Source organism: Centroberyx affinis, unplaced genomic scaffold (assembly GCF_046629955.1).
Source record: "Centroberyx affinis isolate AG114_WGS23_722 - 3 ecotype Tasmania unplaced genomic scaffold, CSIRO-AGI_Caff_v1 ptg004430l_1, whole genome shotgun sequence".
Taxonomy (NCBI): Eukaryota; Metazoa; Chordata; class Actinopteri; order Beryciformes; family Berycidae; genus Centroberyx; species Centroberyx affinis.
The window spans coordinates 40,848-55,884 of record NW_027282106.1 but is presented as its reverse complement, the minus strand read 5'-3'; the positions used below and the strand labels follow the sequence as shown (position 1 = coordinate 55,884).

General features: G+C 42.8%; 1 protein-coding gene across 1 annotated transcript; it reads left to right on the top strand.

Annotated features, from left to right (window-relative positions):
* The first annotated feature begins 4,488 nt into the window (after nucleotides 1–4,488).
* Nucleotides 4,489–11,401, top strand: LOC139665039 (protein Wnt-2b-A-like). Its single transcript, XM_071543983.1, has 5 exons — nucleotides 4,489–4,679; nucleotides 6,754–6,974; nucleotides 8,044–8,321; nucleotides 8,988–9,252; nucleotides 11,172–11,401. Exons 1-5 carry the CDS (start codon nucleotides 4,489–4,491, stop codon nucleotides 11,399–11,401), a joined length of 1,185 nt encoding a protein of 394 aa, XP_071400084.1.
* Nucleotides 11,402–15,037: the final 3,636 nt, after the last annotated feature.

Sequence of the window (15,037 nt, the reverse complement as noted above, 5' to 3'; positions counted from 1 at the left end):
GCTGGTTTTTGGGAAGGAACTGGCCAGTTAACGGGACGGGTCACCTCTTCTCTGCTTGGCTCACCTAATTAACATTCCAGCGTAGGACAGCAGGGCCGCATCCCGAATCCAACACAGACCCGTCTGGTCCTCCAGCAAAGCCCCATGTTTCTCAGGCTCTGTAAACACAGGCTCAGGATGATGAGCTGTGAGGACCGTGTCGTGGCTGCTGTGACAGCCAGCAGGCAGAGTGGTAGACAGAAAAGGCTTCATGTCAAAACATGATATAGCATTGTTGTGAAAAAGAAATCCAGAATTAATAACTAAATAATGTAAAGAAAGGATTTTTCCATTCTAAAGATGTTGACATTTAGCGAATCAAAGGTAAAGGACAGCTAATGTTAAGCGTGTTAAATCATAACCCTTGGTGAGTTTTACTTTTATGAAAGCAATAATTTGTGAGAGTAGGAGTCATTTTTTTCCAAATGTCCTTGTTTGCAAGATCGGCAAGATCCTCAGATTCCTCTGTGATTTTTAAAGGACCACAGGCATAATAACCTGTAAATTTCTCTGTTCCAGCCTCACTTCATCAAAGCTTTCATATCTTTCATACCCATGTCTGAAATGTGTAGGGATGTTAATGCATTCACATTCAAACACTGACTTCAGTTTTTGGGCTGCATAACTTGGACGACAACTATGCAGGTTTTATTTAAGATATGGATTGTGACCCAGAGTGGAACTTGGCTCTCCATCTGTCAAGACCCCACATAACAAGAGGGGTAATATTTTTTTCAGAAAGCTGGATCCCAGAGCAAGATATTAAATTTCATATTGAGGTCCCAGCCTGACAAAGTTCCAGAACCCTGGTTCTATCCTGGATTGAAGAGGTAAAGGATTGCTGCGGCCATGTGTCCCACCTGGGTGGATCAACATTGAAGTTAAGCGCTGTACTTTATGACTGCGTGGCGCGCCATCGCAGACATACAGTAAGACACATGGTCTCATGGCCGGACTGTCGTGTTGTGTGAACGAGATGACAAAACTGAGGTCAAGGAGGAGACACATAACCTGTCATGAGACTTTACAGCCCTCTCATTTCGCCGCTGTGGCAACAAACCAAAAATATGTCTGTCGGTCCATCCGGCCCGTTCCCGCTGTCCATCTGCTTGTCTGTGTGAGTGATGAGGAGACATAATACTGTCACCAGAAGCCACACAGGCACGTAATCCCTGTCATCCAAGTGTGCTGTGGTGTGAGCTGGACCATTCTCTTTTTCTCCTTTTCTTGCTCTCTTTCTCTCTCTCTTCATCACCACCCCCCCCTCCTCTCCTCTCCTTCTCTCTGTCCAAAATTAGCCCAGACCATGAGATGGGCCCAGAATAGGAGCTTGGGGCCCCCACACTGAGCCTCTTAAAGACCACAGCTGGAGCTGGGCTTGGATCGAGACAGAGGGAGAGGGAGAGGGAGAGGGAGAGGGAGAGGGAGGGCTGGATGACTGGTGTTCTCACCACCATCACCTGCTCCCTGTAAAGCAATTTGTTATAGAGTTGTCACTGTAAAATCCATAGCTTGTCCTGGGGTAAAGAAAGACAGGGTCACATGTAATGAGGATCCAAGTGTCGCTCCATATCCAGATATGACATAACTGAAGGACAAGCAGCTGGTCTGTGTGTGTGTGTGTGTGGGTGTGTGTGTGTGTGTGCGTGCGCATGACAATGTGTGATGTAGAATAAGGGGAGAAACCGAAGGGTTATAGGATCAATTCCTGTGACAGTCAATATCTATTTGAAGTGTCCCAGTCCCAGACAGTGAACCCCTACCGCTACAGGAGAATTTCCCCAATCTCAGGGAACTCCCAGCTGACAGATAGCTTGCACACACACACACACACACACACACACACACACTTATGATCATCTCCACTGCCTGTGTTGTGGTATTTTTAGGCAGTTGCATTGTTATTGACCTTTACTTAGGTCCCCGACTAATGCCCCTGGATTTGTACTGATTAAAATGACCTCACACACTCTCTTTCTCTCTCTCCCTCTCTCTCGTCCCCCTCCCTCTCTCTCCCTCTCTCTCTCTCTCTCTCTCTCTCTCTCTCACACACACACAAACACAAACATAAATACTGTCTAGCTCTGAGCTGTAAATGAGAAATTTAGTCTCCCACCCAGGGATTCAGGAACATTAAAACATATTTTACCATGCACTTGTGGTACTCCACCAGAAAAGGCCTTGATTGGGTTCGGAACCTTACTTTGATAAACCAGGCATTACAGCAAAGTACGAGCAATCTCAGTCGTAAAAAAATGAAATAGAGCCCCCATACTGAAATTCTCCAATGTTTCGAGCCCTCGAGGCTCTTCGTCAGGTGTTGCTCACCTGGTTTGTCACATCAAATTGGATCAAAGTGACAGAAGTTTGGTTTGGGCCACAAAGTGATTACAGGGCCACATGATTCCACAGCCCTTTCCCAAAGGTTACTGGAGGAAAATGTAACCATGTTAACTCTTTGATATACATATTTGCTATTTTGCCTCTAATCCAGTTTGGTTCTGGATGTGAAAATAGACACCTCCTCCAGTTTATGGCATGATGAGATCTAAATATTGCTACTGTCAGATGAAAACCTTTTACAAAATTCACTTTTCAGGAAATCAGTTTAATTTTCAGATTGACACCCATGCAGATTTTAAATTATAGAATTGCATTTGAATGGATTTCTTGAATCCTGGGCTCATTCCAAGGAAAATCATGGAAATCACTATGAGTTATGAGGTGTTTGTGCAACAGCAATGACATTTTGAATGTGGCCAGTTTAATTGTCCAGATGCATTGGATTGAGACCAATCACACTGGACCAGGCAGGCATGTGCTGCTGAAACAAGGTCTCAAATGCCCCCCGGGAAGGATTATCTATCTCTATGGAGACACCAAGTTCCTGTTTAATGATGTGTCAAAGCATGAAAGCTTGACCCCTCATAGCTGAAGGTGCCCCAAGCAAAACTTGCACTGATGACACAGACAGACAACAGGCAGCCTACCTGGTGGTTTCATGCCTGCTTTATTTAGTTATTTGTTTATTTGTCAGGGACAAAGCAAATAGACATTGTTCAAGGTTAAAAACAAGAAACACATGCATTGCTTGAGGGTTTCTAGACAGAGCTAATTTGCAACCCCTGTCCCTGATTAGGCGTTCGAGGTAGAAATATTTTATTAACTAACCAAATGCAAACCGCTGAAACACCAACTTTTGGTGTAATGTATGATACTAAATGAAGAGTTATTTTATGCAAAGTTTTTGTTTTAATATTTCCATAAACATCCCTGTGAATATAAGGCTTTATTAACATGGTTGATATTCCACAGGAGGCTTTTTGATGCACTTGCTAAAGTGATGATTTAGTCTTCTTCCAAAAAAAACAAAAACAAACAAAAACAGTGAAAAAGACAGTCAAATGGAAATTCTGTGTTGAATTCAATGGTTTTGAAATTTCCATCAAAGAGAGATTTTAGAGAAGTAATTGAAATAAAATAATTTTCATCTTTAAACTTAAAATACAATATTCTCCAGAATGATTTTCATGACCTTTGCAACTAAAAAAAAAGAACTCCTCCTATAATAAAAGTATAATAGAAGGATACTATAGGCTACACGGGAATAGGAATAGCCTATAGGAATATTATAGTGATGCCTATAGGAAATAAAAACACATAAAGTGCGATAAGGTCAAACTCACAATTGAGCACCACAGGCGCACTCCAACTCCCCATAGGAATATAAGGAATATCATAGTGATTTTGCGTTGGGGGACAGTAGCCTTTAGGCTAATGGTTGTTCCAAAGTGGTAAAAAGTGGGATGCGTTGATTTATAGTGGTAGTCCTCATAACATCACAGCCAGGGCTTACTTTCCATCGCTCTAAATATATACACCCTCTCTCCCACCGTCTATAGGTCTACATACCGCTATTTGTAATTGTCTGAAAAAAGGGGGGCAAGGACAGCTGACGCACTGGAGCGCTGCGTGCTCCGGGCGCATCTTCATTCCCGGCTGCAGGAGGAAAGGTGCGCACAGTGTCTGTCTCATCCTCGGATATACCGCTTCCACCCGATTTAAATAACTTTTATCAGAGAAAAACAACAGTTTTAACTTTTTTCTCCAGCATACGGATTTTTTGCATTGCAACTCACTGCAGCTTCACTGACCTGAAATTCAGTGCGCAACAGCTGAGGGGAAAAGGTGGTTTTATTGACAATAAATGAACATCTGCTTGGGACATCAAATGAATCTGAGCCGAAGGACTCATTCAAGTCACTCTTACAGTAAAGTAAAATGCAATCTTGGATGTAGCCAAAGAAGATTATGGATGCACTTATAGAAAATCTGCATGGCATTGTGTAAACCCACATTTCCACTTTGGTGAACTTTTTATTCTCCAATGATGGACGGCGGACAATCGTCAAGGACTTTCATACCTGATTATACAGCGTTTGTCAATACATGAAAAGAAAAAAAATGTTTTGTCTGATGAAATCTCGGGGCTTATCAGACAGCGGCGGGGTTATGGGGATGAGAAATGTAACCCGAAATGGCACAATAACCCGACACCGCTCCAAACCCACCTCTAGGATATATTTCACCTTTATTTTGCTCCTGCTCATTTTCACACCAAGAGTGGATTCATCATGGTGGTGAGTGAGACTTCTGAAGTGCATTGCTGACGTTTAGATCAGTTTAATTACAATCACTATTAATCAGCAGATCATTTACTCAGACATCTGTGCAATGATGTTGAATACATGCAGTTATATATGCAAACTGTTATAAATGTTCTGATGGAAGTAGAACAAATACAACAAAAAATGATTTATAAAGCAAAAAGCCCTTTTTAAACATTGAGATAAAGACTTGGCCGTTTGCACCTGCCTGTCTTGAATTGTTTGTGAAAGGGTTGACATTAGCAGTCAAACTGGAATCCTCTGGGAGATATAAAGATGGAAAATGGCCAAAACACAGCAATGGGTCTAGCCTCTAATAAGTTCAGTCTGCTTATTTGACAAACTTAGTGTGAAAAAATGTTCATCTCAATAAAGCCATTCTGTTGCTTTGTTTTTGCCACCACACCTGAAAATCAACACTTCTCTACTCCTTGTCCATGCCTGGGAGATTTCTTGTCCAATAAATGGCATAAATCAAATAGTTTCCTATTAGTTTGCCTCTGCTTAGGAATGTAGTGAATGTGGATATCATTTTTTTTTTAAAAACATCAATGCCAAGTGAGATGTTCAGCACAGCAATGGTGTCGTGTTTATGGAGATTAATGATGTTGGGTGGAATCTCCCCTATCCATCCATCTTGCCCATAGTAAGTGGCAGGTGCAGGCGCTGGTGCATGAGTAAATGCCCCTTGATGATTTCTCTTGAGGTTTTAAAGGCCCAGAGGAGAAATACATGCAGGAGGTTTGGGTTTGGTTAGCACCCCCCCCCCCCCCCCCTCCACTACACAGACACACACACACACACTCTCCACACTAACCCCATCCACCTGAAATAGTTGTTCTCATGTGTAAGGTCACACCTCTGGAAAATTTATACCAGCATGTATATATCTAGCCATAGCCTAATTCAACAGTTTCCTCCTGTATCTTGGTCTTTGAATAATGGTTCCTCACCCTGTAACAATTACCCTCTGTTTTACAGATGGATTTAGATTGAAAATGCACCCTTTGTAAGTAATGTTATGAATGGTAATTTCCCCGGAGAGAACAAAAGCATATGTTATCCTATTTGGCATTCTATAATCCCTTTGCTGTCTTATGCAAAATATTCTGAATAAACTGTGATTAAAACGCTGAAGCGCTGAGCAAGAGAGAGAGAGAGAGAGAGAGAGAGAGGGAGAGGGAGAGGGGGAGAGAGAAAGAGAGAGTGACTTGGAAGCTTTCTCTCAAGATGAATAATACTTCTTTAATCCTGGTTTGTATTGTTAGGGCCTATTTTTAACCATTGTGATAATTTAGATGAGCACCATGTGTCTTGCTGCACAGGACTTTCCTTCCCTCTCTCTCTCTCTCTCTCTCTCTCTCTCTATGTGTGTGTGTCCTCCTAGAGACAGTCAGGGGTCTTTTGGCACAGCCGGTATGTAAAACACACAATAAACACACATAGTGCCTCTGCTCTGCTTTACTGCTCAGGCAGATAGTGGCAGTTAGAATGGGACCGGGACAGCCATAACAGGAGTGGAAACTGCCTGCTACGTCTGTTTCTGTCTCGGTGGCCAGGCGACACAAATGTGGCTGCGATTAGGGACTATAATGATATCCGGATGGAGAGTCGAGCGTGCAGGCTTAGGGGAGGAGGGGGGGGCAACGGTCTGAGTGTTGGGGTTTCAGGGGTCACTTGTACTGTAGATGACTGTCCCCATGTCCTGTTTATAAGGCTTCCAGAGGCCCCCCAGTGTCACAGCACCACCATGTGATCCACCCTTTTAAGAGTTGCTACAAAGTAAGGGATTATGTCTGAATAGAACAGGAAGCAAGGGCCTGTCAGAGGGACAGAGATGCTTTTCATTGAATGTGAGGAATTTAATAATCTCTTTGACATCCTGGATATCTGAAGTAGAAGAGGGGCATGACTGCGAGGGGAAAACAATTACAAATAATTCAATAATCCAATCATCCAGACTGCGGCCTCCATACTTACACCGATACTGTATGAAAGGTCAACAGCTTATCAACGCTGCACCTGTTTATTGGATGTGAACCTGCAGGTACATTGGCGCGCTGGGCGCCCGGGTGATCTGCGACAACATTCCAGGCCTGGTGAACAAGCAGCGGCAGCTCTGCCAGCGGCACCCGGACCTGATGCAGTCCATTGGCGAGGGAGCCAAAGAGTGGATCAAAGAGTGCCAGCACCAGTTCAGACACCACCGCTGGAACTGCAGCACACTGGACCGGGACCACACTGTGTTTGGCAGGGTCATGCTGCGAAGTGAGTGTGCGCATGTGTGACTGGGGGCTTCTCTCTGTGTTATTCCTTGTGTGTGTGTCTGTATGTGTGTGTGTGTGTGTGTGTGTGTGTGTGTGAGGGGAGCCATCTGTGCATGCGTGTGTTTGCATGCTGGTTGTTTATTTCAGTACTAGCTCCATGTAATTAGGGAATCGGGACCCAAGTTTATCATCCTCATAAATGTCTCCTTTGTTACCCAAATAAGCGTAGAATTAATAGGCGTCTTATTGATTCAACTTTGGCCTCTTATTCATCTGAACTTTACCCTAGAGTACAGACAGGGAGAGTAAGAGCGGAGAAAGTATTGTGGTTTCACCTTCTCGGGAATGAGGGAAGATTGGGAAAGTGGATGTTCTCCGAAAACAAGTAGCAGATCGAGAGATCCACACGGGTGATGTATAAACAGTAATAGGAGATGTAAATATTTGGGTAGATGTTTCTGGCAGCCAGACAAAGCCTTCCCTGACATATCGCCTGTGTTCTGCTTCATTGCGTGAGCAGGAATGAGGACGGGAGGTGGGTGGGAAAGCCAGACCAAATAACCCCCAAAATCTCCTCTCCTCTGAAATGAAAACACAGCCCGGTGACTGAGAAAGCTGCCATCTGTGCAAATTAAAAGGTGAAAGGAGAGTCGGCTGGACTGTGATGTTATAGCTGACATGCTACTTCTGTCTGGCCATCCACCATAAATGGACTGATTTTTGTGCTCCTTCTCCCTGGAAAATACAGGAGAAAGGCTGCTTTACCGAACAGTAACTCAGGTCAGAGGAGCAGACTTGTGCAGTAACACACCAACAGTTTGAATGAGAATGAGACCAAAGCAATGTCACATGTTGCAACAAAACCAGCAGTGTATGTTGTGTGACATTGTACTGCTTCTGCGTGACAGTAGACAACTTTGACCAATGTGTAATAACATCGTCATAACACTTCAGGGTAGTAGTACCAAAAACTAAGTAGCTGCTGTGTAATAACAAAGTTCGACAAACAATTGTAATATACTATTCTCACTATGACATAACTGCAAAATGTCTCTTTCCCGGTCACCCAGGCAGCCGAGAGGCAGCGTTCGTGTACGCCATCTCTTCGGCAGGAGTGGTCTACGCCATTACCAGGGCCTGCAGTCAGGGGGAGCTTAAGATCTGCAGCTGTGACAGCCACAAGCGCGGGCGAGCCAGTGACGACAGGGGCAATTTTGACTGGGGTGGATGCAGCGACAACATCAACTACGGCATAAAGTTCGCCAAGGCCTTCGTCGATGCCAGGGAGAGGATGGTGAAAGACGCCCGGGCGCTGATGAACCTGCACAACAACCGCTGCGGACGAATGGTGAGCGGCAGGAAACGACTTGAAGGGAGTTAGGCTTTAACGCTGCACTTGAGTTTTAACATGCATGCATCTGTGTTGCGTCTGAGACTGTTTTCTACACTGTTGTAAACCTAAGAGTATGATAGACAAGTACAGATTCTGTACAGTCCCAGTTTCATAATTGATTAAATTCAATTTTCAAAATAATTAAAATTTACATCCTTTTATTAAATAGATACTGGTCAATAAAGAACATACATACTTGACATAATTTGTTAAAAAATATTTTCCTGTTCTATGTAAGTGACTGACCTGAATTTACCTTCTGAAGGGTAAAATATTCTTCTAGGGTCTCAATACACTAGACAATTGTACAAGCAATTTTTATGAATTCTCTTGTTTATAGCAGATTTTAGGTTAAATTTCATCAGAAATAAATCACTCAAGATGTTATCAGTGAAGTGGGTGTAATTTTTGTTTCTATACTGTTTACTAGAGTTTGGTCTTGTACACTGACAAGTCGGGGGGTGTTTTAGAAAGTGTCTAAGGAACTTAACTTTAAGTAACATCTACTCACCATGAAGGATATATGGCTGACAACTGTGCTAGCAAGGCTGATCACATCTACATCATGCCATGGGCAACATCATAGACTTAACACCCCCTCACCTTTGACCTCTGCTCTAGGCAGTGAAACGCTTTATGAAGCTGGAGTGCAAGTGTCACGGGGTCAGTGGCTCCTGTGCTCTGAGAACCTGTTGGCTGGCTATGTCTGACTTCAGGCGAACCGGAGACTACCTGCGCAAGAAGTACAACACGGCCATTGAAGTGACCATGAACCAGGATGGGACGGGCTTCATGGTGGCCGACAAGGACTTCAAGGGAAGCACCAAGAATGAGTTAGTATATGTTGAGAACTCACCGGACTACTGCCTCATGGACCGTACAGCAGGTGGGTTAACAATGCAGCTTTAGCTGTTCAGAAGCATGACTGTTTTACAAGCTTGCTGAACTGTTGCTGGACAGTTGAAATTCTTGCAGCACTTCTTGATGCAATATAGATGCAATGGCAACCACTATACATTAAATGTAGCTCCAAGATGGCGTCTACTGGGACGATGTCTCCTGTCTCAGCTTGGAAGATGACAGCTTTATGAGCCATATGCATATTGAAATATTCTGCTTGACTAAACCCATGTGCCCATATTTTATGCAGGATTTATATTAAGAAAACATCAGCAATCTACTGTGTGGGACTGTAATGAAGGCTCTACTGAGTTTATAGTATATAATTTACTGATTTCCGATGGAGAATAGGATTTCACCATATTTCCAATTTTCATTAGAGGGAAAATTACAAGTATGAGTGGACTATTAGGAGACAAGACAAATAGACATCACCATGGCCCTGTGTCAGTTTCACAAAATCTGTGAGAATCAGAGACTCGTCCACTGAAAGCTTGCATTCCTTCACAGCTTAAAGTTCAATTATTTGACCTTTAACATCTCCCTTAATTCCCAGTGTTTGCTTTGCCTTGTTAAGCTCTGTCTCTCTCCTCCTATCCAATCCCTTCAATAGAGCGTGAAGGAGCTCAATAACTCACTATTAATGGGCTAGTTATGATAGCCTACATTGGTATGTGTGCAGAAAGCATGGTACTATCTTATCAAAATCCTCTGCTCCTTCCCTCTATTAGGTTGGTTGCAGGCTGACAATTGAAGGGTAATGAAGGTGTGTTCACTAGAAGGAAAGGCTGCCTCTCCTTGTTTAAAGGTGCAAAGGTGATCTTAAAAGAAGCTTATGACCCTCCTCACCACTAATCTCCATTGTATAGGAATTCATACCCTAAGGATACATGAAGGCTTATTTTTCAAATCCCTCCTTTGGTCACTATTAAGCTCCGCTCCTTAAAGCCCGAGGGGAATATCTCCCCTCATGCTCTTCTCTTCTTGTCAGGGATGCTCTGTTATTAGACATGGCATGTGATCTTAGGCTTAGATCTCACACCTGAGCGTTAACATGCACACCTCTATGTTTGGGTCTGAGACTATTCTGTTCTGCTGTAAGCCTATACCCTGCTGCAAGAGTGTAGGAAAAGTGACGTTTCATTTCGGTAAAACGGTTTCAGTTTTCAGCATCCAAACCTCCATTGATGTTCAGAAATAAATAATCACTGCCAACATTAGCTACCCTGGGCATCCATGTCATCACTGGAGGTTTTCCAAAATGTAATTTAGAAAGATGTGAGGACAGGTGCCCAGAGTAACCAATAGGTGGTCAACCATTCAAGCACTTCTATAGAGGTATGTGTGATAAAAAATGTTAATGTGCTACTCACTTCAAAAGTTACTTATTACTTTATTATTACTTTATTACATGGTACATGGGCAACAGTTTGAGGTGATGGAAATGGGACCGGCAAATGGGACAAAATTTATGTAGATAGGACAAGCAGGGCTACAAGCAGAGTTTGAAATTAACACTTGCCAAGTGCCAAATGTTGGTAAAAACTGTCTGTGGTGGATAATATCGGTAAGAGTCACCCGGCACATACGAAATGGTATTGAAAACAAGTACACATCTTTAAAATGTTGCCTGGGTATTATGATCAGTAGGGCAAGGGATATACATCAAGATTCAAGAGTCAAGATTCCCTGCACTGTAAGAATGAGAGCAAGTCCTAAATATAGATTTTGATCTACTAGTTATCAAATGTACCATTTTTGGCTAAAAGACTATTTGAAGTCAGTTTTCATTTGTCAGACTTCTTCATACATTTTTTTAAGTGGGGTCATCAAATGAACTGATGAGTAATCTTATTGCCACAGCTGCCAGTAGAGGAGAATCTCACCCTTTTCTTCTCCTCACAGGTTCCTTGGGTACAGCAGGCAGAGTGTGCAACAAGTCGTCCAGAGGCACAGACGGCTGTGAGGTGATGTGCTGTGGGCGGGGCTACGACACCATGCGCGTCAAACGTGTCACCAAGTGCGAGTGCAAGTTCAAGTGGTGCTGCGCCGTAGAGTGCAAGGACTGCGAGGACATGGTGGATGTTCACACCTGCAAGCCCCACAAGCGACCTGATTGGTTGGACCTAACCTGACAAGGAGACCTGACCAATCACCTTCTCCATTGACTTGTGAACCTGTGGGTGACCAACTGCACTGCATTATGGGATACATAATGGAGATCTCTTAACTTCAATACCTCTGGCTTTGATTTGACTCCAACCATTAAACACTTAAAGACTTCACAGGCCTTGATTGGATGATGCCAAACTGGAAAATAGGCCCAGTTACTGATGGTGTGCTGCTTTAACAAGCGTTTCTAAGAACAATTTTTTTCATTTTTTCTTTTTTTTTAACAGACTTTGATGTTTGATATAAAGTCGCTGAATATTGATTCTGTTGTAAATGCACCCTTAGGGACTTGAGGTGAAGTCTTTGTTTGTTTTACAATATATAAAGACTTTATGTGAGCACATGACTTAGCTCAAAGTTTGGGGGAGAGAGAGAGAGAGAGAGAGAGAGAGAGAGAAAGAATAGAGACACTGACACTGTACTCAGTTTAAAAGGACATCAAGTCATTGTACAGTATTGCTACACAGCATTTAGCATAAAATGGACAGTTGCTCCAAATGAGTGCAACTCTAACACAAACTAACTAACACAAAGTCAAAGTCAGTTTATGAAAAAAATACTCAAACAAGAGCAGAAAGCCCAAATGTGAACCCAGGGGCACCACAGGTAGGGGGACAAGGCAAGTGTTTTCAATTGGACATATTGGGGTGGGGTTTGGGGGGGGGGCGGGTGTGGTGATGGGGCATTAGAGGATGGGGGGTTTAGTGCCACATCTTGTCAGGGGCCCCAGAATTCCTGCCAGCACTCCTGTTTGGACTATGGACATACTATAGCTGAATATTGACAGAAATCCTATTAAAGTATTTCTATTCTATAATATATGCAAAACATACTGAGACGATGGTTTTTTGCTATTGTAATTTTCACACCTGTCATTGTTATATTCCCAAATGTATGCTGCTCAGTGATGGGCTGTATCTGACTGATGTAAAATAAGCAGAGTTTTTCTCATCATTTGTTCTTCAGCACAAAAGCCGCCATGGCATGTTTCCTCTGTCATCTTATCATGACATACAATGTAATCTTATGCAACTGTGCTTTCAGTCCAGTGTGCACACAGTCACTGGCTCTGACCGGTCTGTGAGAAGTGAAGTACTTCATGAAACCAGGCCAAGACATTGCAAAAAGAACGATAGAGTAGCTAAGAACTCTGAATTTGACTTTTCAACATCTGGTAATGCAGCCAGACATCATGTTAGGCCATTGGAGACACAAACCTCTGAGGAGTTGAAAGATCTAAATGAATCTGACAACAAGCTGGGGATGCTCAGAGTCAACAAATTTCTTCACGTCCACGTAATGAGGAGGAGAGCCAAAGTAAAGTGCTTTAAACAAGGCGAATGACACACCAGTGTCAAACGTTCACGAGTCAAAAGTTAATTGCAAACAAAAAAACCTGTTTTCATTGTAAATTACAAGGACGCAGATTGTGTTTTTCTCAAAGATTAGAAAGGTGACAGCTATTCACACTGCGGGGGTTGACCTGGACCTGCACTGCTCTGGCCCTGAAAATTGTTCCTATTCCCCAGTTCCAGTAAGTGTAATAAATGAAGCGGGCCAGCGGAACACTGTTCAGTTCAGTCTGTTCTAGAATTTAACATTTTTTTTTTTTTGGCATTTTATGCTTTATTCGAGAGATATAGTGAGAGAGAGACAGGAAGGTATGGGAGAAAGAGCGAGGGGAGAACATGCAGCAAAGGACCACGGGTCGGATTCGAACCCGGGTCGCTACGGGAAGGCCTGAGCCAAATGGTACGCGCCCTACTCGGTGAGCAACCAGGGCGCCCCAGAATTTAACATTTTATTCCTGAACCCAAAAAGGACCCAACTGGGACAGCGTGGACCTGGACACTGGGTGTGCTTTGGTTCAGGGTGAAATTCTCACTTGCTTGAGTAGGTTTAAGTCTGGTTAGGGCAAAAAACAAATCATTGAAAAATAGCTCTACATTTCTGGATATCGTTACATTTCATCTGACAAAAAAAAAAAAAATGTATACCCCGTGCACCACATAGAGTCTTTTGGGATTCAGGTAGGAGTGGGGTCAGATTTTTAGTTCCAAGTCAAGCTTTTAGTCTGTTCAGGTTTGGTACAGCAGTGTGAAAATGGCCATAGAGTCCTGGTGTGTATTAATGGGTAGGGAAGTATTGTCACCTTGGAAATGGCCCAAAAATACCTCAGTGGTTCTATATTAAACCCTGTTGATCCACCCTCTGCCACCCACATTAGAGGTCTTCCGCTCTCTTTCAGTGTATATGTATATCTCCTATACTTCAGCCCTGATTCAAAGGATAAAGATAATGCAACCCCCCCATATTGATGTTATAAGTTCAGTCAGTTCAATGTCAGGTAATGCCAGACTATATTTGTTTCCCCTAACTCAACTGGACTGACAGATGTTGGATTTGTGGACAGCAATGGCAAATACATCACAAAATACCTCCAAAGTTGAATTGCTGTGGTATTTTTACGGAGGCTTTTTAATCATGGAGATTATAGGGACTTTTCTTTACACAGTACATTTTTTTGTATAGAAGCTAAACTGTACGCGCGGAGTGGATTAATAATGCTTTGCTGATCTCTAAATCGGTTGTAGGGCCTGAGTGGCTTTGTCCCCCCACAAACGTTTGATCTAGCTGAAGTCTGTAAAAATAACAGGGGCGGCATCGCTGGCATTCTGTGCCATCATAGTGATATCAAATGGGCATCTCAATGTAACAACATTTCTGAGCTAAAATTGGCCCAAGGGGAGAGACTAACAGTAAGGCCCAGAGGGATGTTTCACATTCAGGGACACCAGAAGAGAGGAATAGAATAGTCTGTCATGATGAATTGTAGTGATTCCAGAACAGTTCAGTGGTATTTCAATTACATGCAAAACCTTCCTATTTCCTCCTCAAACTAGTCTGAAACATTGTACCACTCCCACTCATATGATTAATATCTACTATACGCAGTAATATGGGAAATATGTTGATATGTGTACTTTGAGAAATTGTTACTCTCTGGACTATTTAGGCAAACGTGTTGAAAATCTTTGGCAAAATGATCCGGTAGTTTCAGTGCTTTTCTTGGCTTAGAACAAGGCCCTTTTGGCCCTATCAGCAGTAATTAAGAGCTTTATGTGGACATGAAATTGGGCTTGACTGTAGCTGCTATAGTGTAGCATGTGTATTGTCCCTGCCAAGTGACATCATACCCATTTTTTGCTGGGAGAAAGAGTAAAATAGAGCTATCTCACATACATATGTTTCTATAGCATGGACAAAGGAAAAAAATTCCCACAAACTGAAGGTTATAAGCTTTACTTGTGGTTCATGTGGGCCTTCGTCACTTAATACTGTTGTCTGAAAATAAATTATCTTCTGTATTTCTAAGGCATGACCCAGAATCATTATATTTTACATTTTAGGCATTTAACTGACTTATTCAAAGTGACTGACAATGAATGAGCAAATCGGGGTTCAGTGTCTTGTCAAGGACACTTTGACAGGACACATGGCTGGTAATGCATATACAGTATATTGGTTGTTGTGGAGATCAAACCCATAGTGCTTTGGTTATGGCACAGTCTCACTAATCAATAGGTCACCCTGCTTTG